This window comes from Ovis aries, chromosome 1 (assembly GCF_016772045.2).
Source record: "Ovis aries strain OAR_USU_Benz2616 breed Rambouillet chromosome 1, ARS-UI_Ramb_v3.0, whole genome shotgun sequence".
Classification (NCBI taxonomy): domain Eukaryota; kingdom Metazoa; phylum Chordata; class Mammalia; order Artiodactyla; family Bovidae; genus Ovis; species Ovis aries.
In genome coordinates, this window is record NC_056054.1 from 89,969,178 (window position 1) to 89,988,516 (window position 19,339).

General features: G+C 36.2%; 1 protein-coding gene across 13 annotated transcripts in view; it reads right to left on the reverse strand.

The window, feature by feature from the left end:
• ST7L (suppression of tumorigenicity 7 like) overlaps positions 1–19,339 on the reverse strand; it is an 89,210-nt gene that overhangs the window by 36,829 nt on the left and 33,042 nt on the right. For 12 of the 13 annotated variants that reach the window (XR_006060391.2, XR_009599920.1, XM_060412696.1 and 9 more), the window contains 2 exons: positions 18,299–18,371; positions 17,283–17,385 (listed from right to left, as the gene is read on the reverse strand). Coding sequence is in view for 11 of the 13 variants with exons in the window: in XM_060412696.1 (XP_060268679.1) it covers positions 17,283–17,385; positions 18,299–18,371 (176 nt within the window). In the remaining 2 variants the exon portion in view is untranslated. Of the gene's footprint in view, positions 1–4,104; positions 5,766–17,282; positions 17,386–18,298; positions 18,372–19,339 lie in introns of those variants that run through there. The other variant, XM_042252512.2, reaches the window with a different exon arrangement.

Consider the following 19,339-nt stretch of genomic DNA (forward strand, 5'->3'; position numbering starts at 1 on the left):
AGGTGGGAGAGGGATGAATTGGGAGTTTGAGATCAGCAGATGCAAACGATTATAGAGAGAATGGATAAACAACAAAGTTCGATTTAGCACAGGGAAATATATTTAATATCCTGTGATAAATCATAATGGAAAAGAATATGAAGAAGAATGTATATATATGTATAATGAAATCACTTTGCTCCACAGTAGAAATTAACACAACAATGTAAATTAACTAGACGTCAATAAAATAAATTTAAAAAAAAAGAAACACCATACTCTTTAGTTATCACCCTCTCCACTCCCAACCTCCCTCAGCTCTAAGCAACCACTAATGTACTTTCTGTCTCTAGATTTGCCCATTCCAGATATTTGATACAAACAGAATCATTTAATATATGGTCTTTTGTGACCAGTTTAATTCACTTAGCATATATCCATGTTGTAGCAGGACACCATTCTTTTTGTGGAATAATATTATACAAAATAATATTCCATTGTATAATATAAATAATATTATAGATATAAATAATATTCCATTATATGGATACACTACATTTGTTTGTCCATTCATCATTTGATGGGTATTTGGTTTTCACCTTTTGGCTACTGTGAATAGTACTACAATAAACATTGATGCTGTGAAAGTGTTAATATGTCAGCAAATCTGGAAAACTCAGCAGTGGCCACACGACTGGAAAAGGTCAGTTTTCATTCCAATCCCAAAGAAAGGCAATACCACAGAATGCTCAACTACCACACAATTGCACTCCTCTCACACGCGAGTAAAGTAATGCTCAAAATTCTCCAAGCCAGGCTTCAGTGATACATGAACCGTGAACTTCCAGATGTTCAAGCTGGTTTTAGAAAAGGCAGAGGAACCAGAGATCAAATTGCCAACATCCACTGGATCATCAAAAATGCAAGAGAGTTCCAGAAAAACGTCTATTTCTGCTTTATTGACTATGCCAAAGGCTTTGACTGTGTAGATCACCACTAACTGCGGAAAATTCTGAAAGAGACGGGAATACCAGACCACTTGACCTGCCTCTTGAGAAATCTGTATGCAGGTCAGGAAGCAACAGTTAGAACTGGACATGGAACAACCAACAGACTGGAAAAGGAGTACGTGAAGGCTGTATATTGTCACCCTGCTTATTTAACTCATATGTAGAGTACATCATGAGAAACGCTGGACTGGATAAAGCACAAGCTGGAATTAAGACTGCCGGGAGAAGTTTCAATAACCTCAGATATGCAGATGACACCACCCTTATGGCAGAAAGTGAAGAACTAAAGAGCCTCCTGATGAAAGTTAAAGAAGAAAGCGAAAAAGTTGGCTTAAAGCTCAACATTCAGAAAACTAAGATCATGGCATCCGGTCCCATCACTTCATGGGAAGTAGATGGGGAAACAGTGGCTGACTTTATTTTTGGGGACTCCAAAATCACTGCAGTCGCGAAATTAAAAGACACTTAGTCCTTGCAAGAAAGTTATGACCAACCTAGACAGTATATTAAAAAGCAAGAGACATTACTTTGCCAACAAAGATCCGTCTAATCAAGGCTATGGTTTTTCCAGTGATCATATATGGATGTGAGAGTTGGACTGTAAAGAAAGCTGAGCGCTGAATAATTGATGCTTTTGAACTGTGGTGTTGGAGAAGACTCTTGAGAGTCCCTTGGACTGCAAGGAGATCCAACCAGTCCATCCTAAAGGAGATCAGTCCTGGGTGTTCATTCGAAGGACTGATGTTGAAGCTGAAACTCCAATACTTTGGCCACCTGATGCAAAGAGCTGACCCATATGAAAAGACCCTGATGCTGGGAAAGATTGAGGGCAGAAGGAGAAGGGGATGACAGGGTGATGAGATGGCATCACCGACTCTATGGACATGAGTTTGGGTAAACTCCGGGAGTTGGTGATGGACAGGGAGGCCTGGCATGCTGTGGTTCATGGGGTCGCAAAGGGTCAGACACAACTGAATGACTGAACTAAACTGAACCATGTGTATGGATTTTTATGTGAACAAAGGTTTTCATCTCTCTTGGGTTACTAGGAGTAGAATTGCTATGTCATATGTAATTCTATGTTTAAGCGGTATTAATTATGTTTTAAACCACTGATGGGCTTCCCTGGTGGCTCAGCTGGTAAAGAATCTGCCTGCAATGTGGGAGACTTGGGTTTGATCCCTAGGTCGGGAAGATCCCCTGGAGAAGGGAAAAGCTACCCACTCCAGTATTCTGGCCTGGAGAATTCTATAGATTGTATAGTCCATGGGGTTGCAAAGAGCTGGACTCAACTGAGCAAATTTCACTTTCGCTTTGCAGAAGTGGTGGAAAGGTGGAAAGTGGACAGCAGATTGAGAGGTGTGGTGGGGAGAAGAATAGGAAGACATATTCATTGTATAGGGCCAACTTGAATTCTTGAGCCTAAAGAGCATAGTACAAGATGCATTTAAGTAAGTGAGCATGCCTGTTAAAGTTATAACCTATCAATTCTTATTTACATATGAAATGAAATTCGATCTCAAACTCTTGAAGAAATGCTTCCCTTAATATTACAATCCATATCAAAAGCAGAATAATCACAGTTATTGCACTAGTCAAATATACTAATTACATGAAGAAAGATGCAAAATTAACTACTTGTGGTGGGGGTCTTCCCAGGTGGCGCTAGTGAGGGTTCAATCCCTGGGTCGGGAAGATCCCCTGGAGAAGGGCATGGCAATCCACTCCAGTATTCTTGCCTGGAGAATCCCATGGGCAGAGGAGCCTAGTGGGCTACAGTCCATAGGATCGCAAAGAACTGGACACAACTGAAACAACTTAGCACACATGCACAGTGGTGGGTTAGTTGCTAAGTCATGTCCAATTCTTACAACCCCACGGACTACAGCCCTCCAGGCTCCCCATCCATAGGATTTGCCGAGCAAGAATACTGGAGTGGGTTGCCATTTCCTTCTCCAGTGGATATTCCCATCCAAGGGATCGAACCCCGCTCTCCTGCAATGCAGGCAGATTCTTTACTGACTGAGCTACCAGGGAAGCCAACTTTTACACCATCTTTATTATTAAAGTAGTCAACTTAAAATCTTTTAAAAATAGTTAGCTAGCTGCTTCTTCCAATGACTGAGACCACAGTACACCTCCTCAGTTAACTACTTCTTCCAAAGACTGAGGCCAGAGTACATCTCCCCTACTAGAACAGGTTTGAAACTACCTTTTTGGGTCTCAATAATTTGGTACCAAATTATGTGTCATATGGTGCAAACCACATTAATGTATATTATAAAATATAAAAAGAGAGACATTCCAAAGGTGTCTTAAAAGATATATCCTTACATTTCAATGAGATAAACAGCATAAATTCAACAGTTGAATTTGTGAAATACTTTGTAAAAGTACTACAAACAGGAAGAATTATAAAAATAAAAATTAGTAGTGCTTTCAAATTTTAAGACAAATTATTAATACATATGGACTCATGGCATTAATACATATAAAGTAATTTTTCTTTGTTTATGGAATGTGCCTTTCTAACACTTACTGGGCTGAGTGCTCATCTTTAATTACCCTTTATTCCTATAACCCAATAAAGCTGAAATTAAAAAGCAAAAAGATAAAAGAATAATTACTCTTAGTCTTGATGTCTCTGGCCCTCTCCTCAAAGTGTAAGAATGCAGTCTGCTCATCAATTTATTTTAGTAGATGTCACAAGCTATGAGATTATTTACTAATCCAGTTTGGGGACTTAACATTTCCCATTCAGTTTCTTAAAGGAATGCAGCAGAGGTTGTGTCCTGGTCAAGCAAAGCCCATTTGCTGCCTGGCTGGGTTCTCTACCCTTAGTGCCTTGGACCTATATTCAGGAGGGTAATATTCTTTCTAATCCTCTTTAATCCTTGCCCATTTTTTTTTAAAACACAGTAAAAGATCACTCACACCAGGAGGCTGTGGGAAAATGGACTCAAATACCTGACCTCTGACATGACTCCTTATGCTCTTTGCAAGTGCACCGAGAGCTTCTTCAGTAGGAAGCAAAGAAAATGAGGCAATCACAGTCGAATCTCCATCATAAAAAGAATATCTTATTTTCAGAGAGGTTCAGTACTTAACCAAGTCCTTTCCATTAGAATTTTGCTTTATTTTACAGATAAAAACATTTCCAATTATTTTCAATCAGTTTTAGAATTCTGAAGCTTTAGACTAATGCCTATCTTTGCTAAGCCACTCAGCAATTATATTAACAATTATTCAGTAAAACTTATAAAAAGTATCAATTTAATATATATATAAATACTTTCAGCAATTATTAATATATATCTATACTTCTGAGCAATATTCTAAGTGACAATTCAGATAGTAATCAAATAGATATTATTATAAAATGATACTTCAGGATTTTGTATTAAAAATTTTTATTATTTAATCATGAAAAAATTGTTTCCTTATGCTACCTTATTTTTACTATCATGTCTTACCTACCAGCAAATGTCCTTTACAATTTGACTTTAAAGCAAAGCAATTCTTATCTTTTAGTTTCCAATAGGATACTGAAATAAAATTTCACCCTCAAAATATAAAGAAAAATTTTCAGCTTAAAGAAAATATACTTAAAATAGCCAATTATAGGATTATTACTTATTTTATGTCCTCCACAAAGTACTGCTCAGGAATTTTTGCTACCCAGAAAAAGCTGTAAGTTATTACACAATAGAATCATATCCTTTATATTCTACTTCAGCATCTAGCATACTACACTATCCACCCAAAGCAGGCCTTAAGACAATTATTAACTGACTGGATCTGATATATATATATCAAAAATGTCTTCAAACTCATACCTGTATTTCAGTTTTTACTTAAAGATATTTTCTAACTTTCTGGGCAAACTTAAAACAAAATGAAAATAAATTCAAGACTTTATTTCTGTTTGAAGAATGAAGAATATGAAAGGTTAAAAACTGAGGAGTAATTTGGTTTGGCCGTTTTTTTTTTTTTTTTTTTTTTGCTTATGAAAGGACATACAGTACAAAACTGCAAACACTCCAGAGTAACACAGAAAAGAATATATTACAAGATTGGTGATAAAAGAAAATAAAGATAATAATCTGATTTACATTTGTCTGGATTTCTTTTTCTTAAGCATAACATAAAACACTACTTTTCTTAAATATAGTACCAAATTGTTACACAACTCCTTTTTACTTCACAATATGTCTTGTGTATCTTTTTCTGTCTCTATGTAGATCTAACTCATTATTTTAAAATATAGTACACTGTTCCATTAAAAGTTGAGTTCTTTTATAAGTTAAGAAATAAGGTCATGCTGAAATTGTGCTTCTGTCATTAAAAGGCCAAAAGTGACATAATGCAGTAAAATTTACAAAATATCAAATGGCTTAAAAATATGATGGGATCTAAAATTTTATATTCTTTACCTCAGATATAGGTCTTTATAGTAGTGCAAATCTAAATTATAAACATATCTATTTACCAAACATTTACTGAATGCCCATTATGTCCTAAGTAGAATATCAGACATAAAATGATGTTAAGACAAAAGTCCTGCTTTTTTAAAAAGCTCACAAATAACTAAGGGATAGACATATAAACAGACCAAATTATATATATACACACATATATATATTTAATCATATACATATATGATTAAGGCACTAAACAAACAGAAGAAAGAACATTATCTCTGCTTGGAAAAAGTGGAAAAGACATCTCTATAAAGGAGGCATCAGATGAGCAGGATCTTGAAGCATGAGTAGACACCTGCCAAGCAGAAAAGAGATTAAGCATATATATAATGGTAGGGAGTCATAATGAGACCTAACTAATCCAGGGAATAGTAGCGCTAGAGGTAAGCCACAAAGCAGAAGTGGCAAGGAGAGAGACTGGAGACAGGTACTGGGTCCAGACTATGAAGGGCTTCTATACACCCAATACTAAGGGGTTGGTCCTTATCCTATAGGCAATACAGAGTAAGCAGAGCTCTTTAGCAGAGTAAGGTTTTCTATTTAGATTGATAACTCTGGCAATAGCCAGAGTGGAGAGAGATGGATGGCATGGAGACCACTGAGGAATCTGTTTTAATAGACCAAGCAAAAGGAGGGGATATGCAGATAAGATGATTCATTTTGCTGTTCAGTAAAAACTAACACAACATTGTAAAGCAGCTGTAATCCAATAAAAGTTAATTTTAAAAATGCAGAGAATGTGTGGCAACAAATACACCAGACAGAAACAGTGGTTACGTGAGAGAAGTAGAACTGAGAGAGGAAAAACAGGGGATTATTTTGCTTTATAACTTCTACAGAATATGGATTTTTTTAAAAAATTCATTACTTTGATAACAATAATTTTTTAAAACAACAAGCAGTAAAGGTGCACAATAAGCAGTGATGGTAGGGTTCGAGTATATGACTAGATCTGAAAGACATTTTGAAGGATATGAGTGGGTAATTTGGAAAGGACAGAGTAAAGGTTAATTAGAGAATAATAAAGCCGTAAATCAAAATATAGAAATAGAAAGGAGAGGCAAGTTGGAGAAAAAACTAAACAAAAATTTTTTTAAATCTACTTTGAGACACATTGAAATCTCTGAGGTACCTATTAGATATCCAGGTAAAATCTTCCACAACTAGATAGAAATGCAAGTCTCTTAGACAAGGAAGGAAGCCAGAGTTAAAAGAAATACATTTGGAAATTACCAGCAAATAAAACACAGTCAAAAACATAAACCAAAGCTAACATCTAGTATGTGCTACAGGACCTTCCAGATTACCTCCAAATCACCTTCTCATTATATCGGGAATAAATCAGAAATTGCTGGGGCCAATTTTAACTAGTACTCAACTATGGACAAGATACTCAAATAACCACTCAAGTCTCTTGCTTTTCACTAAAAATAATAAAAATTAAAGCTACTTTGGGAGCTATAGTTGAAAAGACATAATGATGTATGGCCTGATGGTTTCTTTCATAACTCTATACCTATGCTTACACTCAAATTCACTTTAATTTTGAATTGCTTTGATCTTTATAATTTATCTCTAGATTACTTTGTTTCTATTACTTTGCAAATCTTACAACAGCTTTTGACCAAAAGCAATATAATTCTGACCCGAAGTAATGATAATGCTTTATAATCTTCCTCTTAAAAGCAGAGGTTAAAGAAAAATCTCTCTGAAGGCATCTGAAATTAAGGTACTTTGCTCTTGATCAGTCATGCACATCAAGAACCAATTTATCTCTGCAATTAGTTTTCTCAGTGCACATTCTATGAGATTGGACAGGCAGGCTGAATGCAAAGATTCCACATGGAGATGTACTATAGAGAGACTAAGAAAGTCCCTAGATAGAAAGTAAAAACAACTGCTATCTGAATAAACTGAAAAAAACATGATACTACCTAACAGCCTCAGGAGCAAAGTGAAAGTGATCTTACATTAAAGAGAGAGGGAATGGGGGCTAAACAGCACATCATCCTATGGAGCAACACCTCAAGAAATAAGCATTTGATATCTCATCCCTTCCAACCTGTCCACAGTATAATATAATGGAAAGCAAAAGGCTCACTGTGCTCTAGGAACGGGTCACAGCCTTTAATACCACTTCCCTTTTCTCTCTGTACTCCTGCTATGCCACTCAGAATCTCAATCAAGTGCCCCTTCCCCTCCTATTTTACACATGCTGCTATAATATAGGCAGTATGGCCAAAGAAATGTAAGTCTGCTGCTAAAGACCCAGTAGCTTCTCTGATGGATGGGACTCATCCTATAGGCTTCAATTTCTGACCAGCCAGAATGGATTTTACCTTTTATGTATTATTTTTAAAATTCCCCTTATACTTACAAAGGCCACCTGGCATGGTCTACTTTCTTAGCAACACAATGCCAAAGCCAGTTTTAATATAAAATAAGAAATAATAACTTTAAAAAGCTACAGATTACATATTCCTAAATATGTACTCAATTTATAAAGATTTACTAAACAAGTTTTTGTCATTGTTTTGTTTTTAAATGTTCTATATCACTCTTCTCTCAAGGGCTTCTTCTGTAAGACAAAATAAATTGTCCTCAGGGTATTGAGTGATTCAAATTAGTTAACTCCTGTCTCATCTAACTATCTTCACCTTCACCTCTTCTCAACAAAGGAATCCCAAATCTCATACATTCTAAAGTACTAAAATAATATTCAAAAGGAAAGAGGACAAACTGGAACAGTTTAAACAGGAAGAGAAAATGGTTAACAGAGCATAATAAAGCAACGATAGGTGTAATAATCAATACTGTTTTACTCAGACATTGTTAGTAGTAGTAGTAGTATCAGTCACTCAGTCGTGTCCAACTCTTGGCGACCCTGACTCCTGGCGACCCCACAGACTGTATAGCTCACCAGGCTCCTCTGTCCGTGGGAGTCTCCAGGCAAGGAAACTAGAGTGGGTTGCCCTTCCCTTCTCCAGAGGATCTTCCCAACCCAGGGATCAAACTTTAAGAACTTCACAAATATCATCTCATTTTATTAGGAGGCATGATACTTTGACAGTGCTTTCCACATTGAGTCATATCTTTTTTTTTTTTTTTCTTTATTGAGGTATAATTTAAAAACAGTAAAATGCACAGGCTTTAAGTTTGCAGTTCAATGACTTTTTAAAAAACACAGATAAGCAACACCATCACCCCAGAAAGTTTCCTTTCCAGTTAATACCTCTACCCTGACCACCTGAGGCAAACTACTGTGCTAATTTCTACCACAATAGATCACTTTTACCTTTTCTTGAACAGCACATAAACGAAATCATTCAGTATACAGTCCTTTGCACAATACTGTATGTTTAAGATTCATCCATGTTTTGCTGTATCAGTTGTTCTTTTCTTTTTACTGCTAAATAAATTTTCATTCTCTTGGATACATACCTTGGTGTAAAACTTCTGGGTGACAGGATGAGATATATGTTTAATTTTATAAGAAATTGCCAAAGTAGTTGTATCATTTTATACATTAAGGCAGCAATGTATTAGAGTTCTAAATATTCCACACTCTTGCCAATATTTTATACTATTTTTAATTATAGCCAATCTGATAGGCATAATACCTTATTGTAATTTTATAATGCATTTTCCTGACAACCAAAGATGGTGAGCACCTCATTGGGTGTTTATTGGACATTCCAATATCTTCTTTTCTGAAGTATCTGTTCAAGGCTTTTGATTAAAATTGTCATTTTATATTTACATATTCTGAATATGAGTCCTTTGGCAAATAAGCAAATTGGAGATACTTTTTTCCTGTTTGCAGTTTGCATTTTCATTTAAAAAGAAATGATGGTGAAGCACTTCCCTGGTGGTACAGTGGTAAGAATCTATCTGCCAATGCAGGGGACATGTGTTCACTCTCTGGTCCAGGAAGATTCCACATGCCACAGAGCAACTAAGCCCATGTGCCACAACTACTGAGCCCCCAAGCCACAACCACTGAGCCCGTGTGTTGCAACTACTGAAGCTTGTGTGCCTAGAGCCTGTGCTCTGCAACAAGAGAAGCCATCGCAATGAGAAGCCCATGCACCACAACTAGAGAAAGCAAGCACACAGCAACAAAGACCCAGTGCAACCAAAATTAAATAAATAAATAAATTTTAAGAAGGATGGTAAAGATTTTATTTATTTATTTTGGCCACAATGCACAACTTATGGGACCTTAGTTCTCTGACCAGGGATAGAACTTGTACCCTCAGCAGTGAAATCACAGAGTTCTAACCACTTGACCACTGGGGAATTCCCTGCCTTTTCATTTTTAACACTGTCATCAGTGAGAAGAATTTTAAAGTTTTGAAAAGGCCAATATACAATTTTTTTTCTCTTACAGTTCAGTGCCTATACTGTCCTAGGAACTTTTTGTCTACCTGAAAATTTCAAAGATATTCTTAGATGTTTTCTTCTAAATGTATAGTTTTAGCTTTCGGTTCAGTTCAGTTCAGTTGCTCAGTCGTGTCTGACTCTTTGCAACCCCATGAATCGCAGCACGCCAGGCCTCCCTGTCTATCACCAACTCCCAGAGTTCACTCAAACTCATGTCCATCGAGTCGGTGATGCCATCCAGCCATCTCATCCTCGACTGTCATCCCCTTCTCCTCCTTCCCCCAATCTCTCCCAGCATCAGTCTTTTCCAATGAGTCAACTCTTCGCATGAGGTGGCCAAAGGATTGGAGTTTCAGCTTTAGCATCACTCCTTCCAAAGAACACCCAGGACTGATCTCCTTTAGGATGGACTGGTTGGACCTCCTTGCAGTCTAAGGGACTCTCAAGAGTCTTCTCCAACACCACAGTTCAAAAGCATCAATTCTTCACCACTCAGCTTTCTTCACAGTCCAACTCTCATATCCATACATGACTACTGGGAAACCATAGCCTTGACTAGATGGACCTTTGTTGGCAAAGTAATGTCTCTGATTTTCAATATGCTCTCTAGGTTGGTCATAACTTTCCTTCCAAGGAGTAAGTGTCTTTTAATTTCATGACTGCAATCACCATCTGCAGTGATTTTGGAGCCCCCCTCAAATAAAGCCTGACACTGTTTCCACTGTTTCCCCCATCTATTTCCCATGAAGTGATGGGACAAGATACCATGATCTTTGTTTTCTGAATGTTGAGCTTTAAGCCAACTTTTTCACTCTCCTCTTTCACTTTCATCAAGAGTCTTTTTAGCTCCTCTTCACTTTCTGCCATAAGGGTGGTGTCATCTGCATATCTGAGGTTATTGATATTTCTCTCTGCAATCTTGATTCCAGCTTATGCTTCTCCCAGCTTTACACTTAGGTAAATGATCCATCTCAAATTATGCATGCTATGAGAATATTTCATGATTTTTTTCCCCATTCAGACATCCAGATGTTCCATCACCATTTGTTGAAAAGCATTTCCTTTTCCCCACCGAATTGCACTGGTGCTTTTCTCAAAAATAAAATGATAAAATATATATGGATATATTTCTGGGCTTTTTAAGGCAACTATTTCAAATTTAAATCTAAAATTAATAAAATTTAGAGGAATTTGGTGGTAGTATGCTAATAAAAACTCTCAATGAAATATTGCAGCAAACTATTGCTACATCCTAAATTAGACAATACTATTCTAACTGATGTGTACAGTGTCATACTAAGAACTACCACATCTACAGTAAACCACTGATATCTGGGGATTTAATATTTAAGGTTTCAATCATCTGTGGTATCTCTAAATAGCCATGATGTATAAAGCTATAATTTTGTTAAGGCACAATCTGAATCATGTGCTCTGAGGCTTGTTTACACATAAGTAACTTACCAAAGGAATAACCCTAGCTGCCTCTTCGGTATCCACATCTCAGCAAGGTTCATGACCAATCTCATGATTTCATTTCATGGGTAAAATTATGTTACACTGGTATTTCTCAACTATGGAGATTCACAATGGTTTTGGATCATGTTGATCAAGAATGTCGATGGCAGAAAAATGTTAAAGAACACTTTTTATAAATGAGTTTAAAAACGCACAAAGGATTTGAATATTTACACAAAGAAGATATACAATCCCATTCTTGGGCATATATCTGGAGAAAACCATAATTAGAAAAGATACATGCATCCCAATGTTCACCGCAGTACTAGTTATAATAACTAAGACATGAAAGCAACCTACATGTTCATTGACATATGACTAGATAAAGAATATGTGGTACACATACACAATGGAATACTATTTAGCCATTAAAAAGAATGAAATAATGCCATTTGCAGCAACATGTCATACTAAGTGAAGTAAGTCAGACTGAGAAGGACAAATGTCATATAATATTACTTATATGTAAAATCGAAAAAGAAATGATACAGATGAACTTATTTGTAAAACAGAAATAGTCACAGATGTGGAAAACAAATTGATTGTTACTGGGGAAACAGGGAGGAGGGATAAACTCAGAGACTGGGATGAGACAGGTACACTGATATACATAAAATAAGTAACTAATAAGGGCCTACTGTATAGAATGGGGTTCTCTACTCAATGTTCTGTAATGGCTTGTATGGGAAAATAATCTAAAAAAGAGTGAATATATGTATAACTGATTCACTTTGCTGTACGACTGAAAGTAACGCAACATTGTAAATCAGTTATATTCCAAGAAAGATTATTTTTAAAAATTCTCAAAAACAAACAGCCAATAAGCACATTAAAAGATGTTCAATGTCATTAGTCATTAAGGAAATGCACATTAAAATCACAATGAGATGCCATTTCATACCTACTAGGACAACTATAGTCAAAAGACAGACAAAAACTGTTGGCACAGATGTATAGAAATTATAAGTCATTCTTAACCACTCTGCAGCACGAGAGAGCAGAGCACTTCATAGAAAAGTATTTTTAGACCTCTGTTTCCAGTAATGGAACACTGGGTAACTCAGATAAAATCTACCAGATAACTAGAAAAGCTGTTGATTTTAAAAAATTGAATTAAATACATTAGAGAATTAACAAAAGGTAAAGAATTATGAGGCCATAGTCAAGCGAAGGCAGAAATCAAGATGTAAGCCACACTTAGGGCTTCTTTTACTGTACGGACATTTGACAATGCTGGAAAAGATGCTTAGGAGGCTATTCAGCCTTTTTTATCAGTTTCATAAGACTAAAGGAACAAAATTCGCAGTTCAAGGCCTGTCAAGAGTGAGGGCCCTGGCAAAACCCTCAGGATTAGACTGGGGCTCTGAAGGCTACATCTTAGGAGTAAGAATGAACCAGAAACAAACTAAACATTTCATGACTGAAGTCAGTTTAGTCATCCAGGTAGACCATAAAATATCAGTCCCTGAAAATGAACTACGGTGATTATGACCTGCCAGTGATTCTTCCAGGCATCTAAGGGCAAAGAAAATTCTCTCTGAAGAAATATAATATTACCTGAAGTTTTACGCTATTTCTACAATTTTTCAAATAAAATATCTGGCACATAGTCAAAGAAAATGAGGCATAAGAGAAAAGGCAATATGAATATGATGCAGCAGAAAAAAAGCAGATAATAAAAACAGATACAGAGAGGTTCCACATATCAGGATTATCAGAGAAAAGAATTCAAGATAACTACTTTAAATTATTTTCAAAGAGACAGTAGATTACATTAAAAATTTTGGCAGAGAATTAAAAACTACAAATAATATAAGAAATGTGAAAAATAAACAGAAATTCAAGAATCAAAAAATGTTTTAAAGGGGTGAAATCACACAGAGTATGTTTTCTGGCCAAAATGCAATTATGCCAGAAATCATTCATAAGAAGATAATCTTCATATGTCTGGAAGTTAAATACATCTCTAAATGGAATAAATATACCTCTAATCAAAGAAGAAGTCATAGAGGAAATTAGAAAATATTTTGAACTAAATTATATAAAAAGTAATGCTATCCTATGCGGTTAAAATTATATTAATATTAGAGGTTAAGAGACTTAAATGGCTATATTAGAAGAAAGACTAAAAATTAACGAGTTAAGTACCTTTAGTAAGATACATGAAATAGAAAAAAATAAGATGGGGCCAAACAAAGTTGAAAGAAGACCATAAAGGGCAGAAATAGATGGACCAGAAAACAAATAGTAGAGAAGATCAACAGAGCCAGAGCTTGGTTCTTTGCAAAGACTAATAAAAGTGACAAATCCCTGAGGAATCCAATGCGGGGGTGGGGGGAGGTGGGGGGCGAGTAACCAGTGCTATGAATTAAAAAGTGGATGTTAGAACTGATCCTGCACATATTAACAAGGTAATAAAAGGATTTTATGAAATCTTTATGCCAGTAAATTTAAAATTTTTGCATGAAATAAATTCTTAGAAAAATATATCTTACCAAAAACTAACATAAGAAAAAATTAAAAATGTGAATAGCTATGGAATGGTTAAGTAACTGAATTTGTAATTAATATGAAATTTGTAAAGGAAATCCTTCTAACAAAAATACAGAATCAGATGGCTTTATCAGCAAATTCTACCAATCACTGAAGGCAGAAATAATTCTAATTTTTACACAAATTATTCCTGAGAATGTTAACAGGGCACTCCTTAACTTGGGGTTCCCTGGTAGGAAAACCTGGGTTTGATCCCTGGGTCGGGAAGATCCCCTGGAGAAGGAAATGGCAACCCACTTCCAGTATTCTTGCCTGGAAAATCCCATGGATGGAGAAGCCTGTAGGCTACAGTCTATGGTAGGCTACAGTCTATGGGGTCGCAGAGAGTCGGACATGACTGAGTGACTTCACTTTCTTCTTTCACTTTCACTACTTAATTTGGTTTATAAAGCCAGCAATAAAGGAAAAGTATTGATCAAAAATATAAGAAAAGAAGGAAGTGAACATAATGTCAGGATGGTGGTCACCCTCGTACACTATTAGTGGGAATGTAAATTGGTACATTTTGATGCCTTTGAACTGAGATGTTGGAGAAGACTCTTGACAGTCCTTTAGACTGCAAGGAGATCAAACCAGTCAAACCTAAAGGAAATCAATCCTGAATACTGAGTACATTAGAAGGACTGACACTGAAGCTGAAACTTCAATACTTTGGCTACCTGATGCAAAGAGCTGACTCATTGGAAAAGACTCTGATGCCAGGAAAGATTGAAGGCAGGAGGAGGAGGGGACAACAGAGGATGAGATGGCTGGATGGCATCAGCGATTCAATGGACATGAGTTTGAGCAAGTTCCAGGAGATGGTGAAGGACAAGGAGGCCTGGCATGCTGCAGTCCATGGGGTCACAAACAGTCGGACATGACTGAGTGACTGAACAGCAACAAACTGGTACAGGCGCTACAGAGAACAGTATGGAGGTTCCTTAAAAAACTAAAAATAGAGCTATCATATGACCCTGCAATCCACTCCTGGGTGTATATGAAGAAAAATATGATCTGATAGGATACATATTTACCACATATATTCACCACCAATATTCACCACAGCACTGTTTACTATAGCCAAGACAAGGAAGCAACCTACATGTCCACTGACAAACGAATGGATAAAAAAGATGTGGTATACATATATAATAGAATATTACCCAGCCATTAAAAACAATAAAATCATGCCATTTGCAGCAACATGGATGGACCTAGAAATCATCATACTGAGTGAAGCAAGTCAGATAGAGGAGAAATATCGTATGACATCCCTTATGTGAGTAATCTAAAAAGGAATGCTACAGATAAACTTACTTACGAAATGGAGAGAGATTCACAGACTTAAGAGAATGAACTTGTGGTTGCAGTAGGAGGAATGGAAGGAAGGGATGGTTAGGGAGTTTGGGATGGACATGGATACTCTGTTACATTTAAAATGGATAACCAACAAGGACCTACTATCATAGCACATGGAACTCTACTCAATGTTATGTGGCAGCCTAGACGAGAGTAAATAAAGACAGAGAGGGAGAATAGGGGAGAATGGATACATGTATATGCATGGCTGAGTTCCCTCGCTGTTCACCTAAAACTGTCACAACATTGTTGACTGGCTATACCTCAATAACTCACTTCATGGCAAACAGATGGGAAAACAGTGGAAACAGTGACAAGACTTTATTTTGGGGGGCTCCAAAATCACTGCAGATGGTAACTGCAGCCATGAAATTAAAAGACACTTACTCCTTGGAAGAAAAGTCATGACCAACCTAGACAGCATATTCAAAAGCAGAGACATTACTTTACCAACAAGGGTCCATCTGGTCAAAGCTATGGTTTTTCCAGTAGTCAGGTATGGATGTGAGAGTTGCACTATAAAGAAAGCTAAGTGCCAAAGAATTGATACTTTTGAACTGTGGTGTTGGAGAAGACTCTTGAGAGTCCCTTGGACTGCAAGGCGATCCAACCAGTCCATCCTAAGGGAAATCAGTCCTGAATATTCATTGGAAGGGCCGATGCTGAAGCTGAAACTCCAATACTCTGGCCACTTGATGTAAAGAACTGACTCATCAGAAAAGACCCTGATGCTGGGAAAGACTGAAGGCGGGAGGAGAAGGGGACGACAGAGGACAAGACAGTCGGATGGTATCACTGACTCAATGGACATGAGTTTGAGTAAGTTCCAGGAGCTGGCAATGGACAGGGAGGCCTGGTTTGCTGCAGTCCATAGGGTCGCAAAGAGTCGGACACAACTGAGCGACTGATATGAACTGAACCTCAACACATGATAAAAAGTTAAAATAAAGAAAAAAGAACAGTTGTTGCCTCTAGGCAGGAGGGAAGAAGCTGTAATTGGAAAAGGGCAGGTGGGTTTCTGGGGAATGACAATGTTGTTTCTTGACCTCAGTGGTAGTTTCCACTTATTTGCTTTATAATAAATCATTAAGATGCACATTCTGTTTTTTTATACTTTGCCTTTTATGTATTACAATTTATACTAAAATTTTTATTTAAATTTATGGAACCAGTTTCACTTAATGAGAGAACGGCATAAATATTGTTTACTTTCATTCTTAGATTTCAGTAATATTCTTGACTCTGTCTTTATTTACTCTAAACAGACTTACAACTCATATTTCTTAGAGATTATCTTTTAGAGGTTAATCCTTTAATATTTGCTAGTTTCCAAATTCCACTAACACATTATACTGAAATCTACAATTATATTTTTAAATAAAATCATATTCTTGAATACACTATACTTTCTAATTTGGAACATTGTTTTTAAAACCCAAAATTTCACCTTAGGTGATAACACACATAGATTAACCAATAATCCGTATGTTTGCAAGGTATACAAAATAAAGACAAATGAGATGAGTACAGTTTTGTCTGCGACTAAATAAACATCAATTCAGCAGTTTACCGGAAACTTCCACATCTGTTTCCTAACACTGATTATTTTAATCTGTCTTCAATCTTTGTCTACCTAGGCCTCATTTAAAACCCAGGCATCTGCCTAGATATAAGAAGCTTTTAAAGTAACAGGAAATCTGATTTAATGACCTGAAATATGAATCATCTTTCATAGGGCCAAGTCATTTTATTTCTTCTCTGTAACTATAGTAAAAGGAACAGCTAACTGAACATACCTCAAATTTTATTCTGACAGCGATTATAAAGCCTATAGTGAAATACTGGTCCTATCTACCTTTCTAAATACTTTTTAACATCCCCTTTAAGGCAAACATCAAAACATAGTGGACTAAAACAATTCTGCCTCAAATTATGGAGACCCAAAATTTAGTCTATACACTGTTATGAATCTGATTAACTTAAATAAAAGTAGTATTTTCATCATAAAATTTCTTACTTTTGGAACATGAGGATTAAATTCCACAGCTCTATGAATTGCTTCCACAGCATTAATTTCTGCTGTGCTTAATCCTCTTCTGGAGGCTGTTTCTGGAGAGAATCTATAAGAAAAGAACAAAATGAAGAAATAAATATTTAAATAGATAAATATTTTAAGTAATTAATTAAGGTAATCTAGCCCCTGAATCAAGAGGTTTCTGGTGATGGCAAAAGTCAAAGTCAAATAGCTGCTCTACTTTGGTTCAACATATAAAAGAAGGCAGCATAAGAGATAGAAATCCTCAAAGTGAAGAAAGCCTTTAGAAGTCCATTAAAGTCACACTTTGGGCAAAGTAATGAAATAAGAAATGCTATACAAGGACATCTAGAAAATCTCATGAAAATAGAAGTATTATATTCTTAGCAAATATTCACTGAGAGGAAAAAGTCTGTGAACATATCATTCTAATTCACATTAAGGCATAGCAATCTAAAATGAAAGAAAACATTTGCCATTTGGTTGGTTTCTGAGTATCTTACCTGTGGAACAAAGAGAAATTCATTAATGGCAGCCAAAAATACAAGGAAATCACAATAATTCAGAATTATAATCTTAGAACAGATAACATGAAACCTATTTCCCTACCATACAACCTTATCATTACTATCACAGCTACTATGTACTGAATATACTTTGTCTAGCAATGCTTTCAGCATTTAACATGCATAATCTTCACACAACCACCCTATAGTATTATTCTTATTTTATAGATGAGGAAGAAACTCAAGGTAATTAACTTGACCAAAGTTCCACAGCTGGTATGTTGTAGACTTTTAATTTGCACCCAAGTTTATTTAGCTCTAAAAACCTTGCAGTTTCCACTGTTACAGATAGTAAGAATCTTCAAAGCCCCGTAAGTTAAGGGTTATTCAACAGGAAGTTGGGGGAAAAAAGCATTTTTAAAGTCAGTGAATGAAAAACATAATGTTGATTTTAGCAGTCTTTCTAAACTTGTAGTTTTCATAACTACTTACTTATCTGAAACAGTCCTTGTCTTCAATAGTGCTGCTGTATAACAGATGGCTGCTGACTTTGGAAGGCTTATATCTATAACAATAATTTTTAATTTAGGTAAGAAACACAAAAATATCTTAAGACAATTTTTAGTAAGAATAATTCATAGTTCAATTCAACAGATATGTTGATAATAAAGCAGTAAAAGCACATGGACATGAAATTGGAAGACCTGAGTTTAAAATCTTGATTCTACTATTTACCAACTATATATCCTTGAATTAGGCATAACTTCTTTAACCTCAGTTTTCTCAAAATGATAATTTTCTAGCAGAGATGTCTGTGAAAGTCCTCATACAATGTTAGAAAGTACTCAACAAATATTTATAATAGGCTGCTTGCTGCTGCTGCTGCTAAGTCACATCAGTTGTGTCCGACTCTGTATGACCCCACAGACAGCAGACCACGAGGCTCCTCTGTCCCTGGGATTCTCCAGGCAAGAATACTGGAGTGGGTTGCCATTTCCTTCTCCAATGCATGCATGCATGCATGCATGCAAAGTCACTTCAGTCGTGTCCGACTCTGTGCGAACCCATGGACAGCAGCCCACCAGGCTCCCCTGTCCACGGGATTCTCCAGGCAAGAATACTTTAGTGGGTTGCCATTTCCTTCTCCAAATAGGCTGCTTACAATAATACTACCCATGGAAAAGAGCACTGTATAGATAGAACTACATAAAACCTCCACCTATTCACAAAGAAAAAATAAGATTAAAAAAAAATTATCAGTAGTTAAATCTAAGTGATATAACCATGGGTGATTTTCATTTTCTTCTTCCTATGTTTCTGCATTTTCTACATTTTCTTAAGTGATAGTCTTTTATAAAATAAAAAGAAATTGAGAACTATAATGAAATTATCTTAAAGAATGCCCCAAACAATGTTATCAGGAGAGTAAGACTACAGGACTCTCTTTCCAAATTCCAGAGTTACACTAGCAAATGGAGAACCAAAGAAGTAAACTTGCTTTTAATCTTCTCAGGACTCTAGAAGAGCAAAACC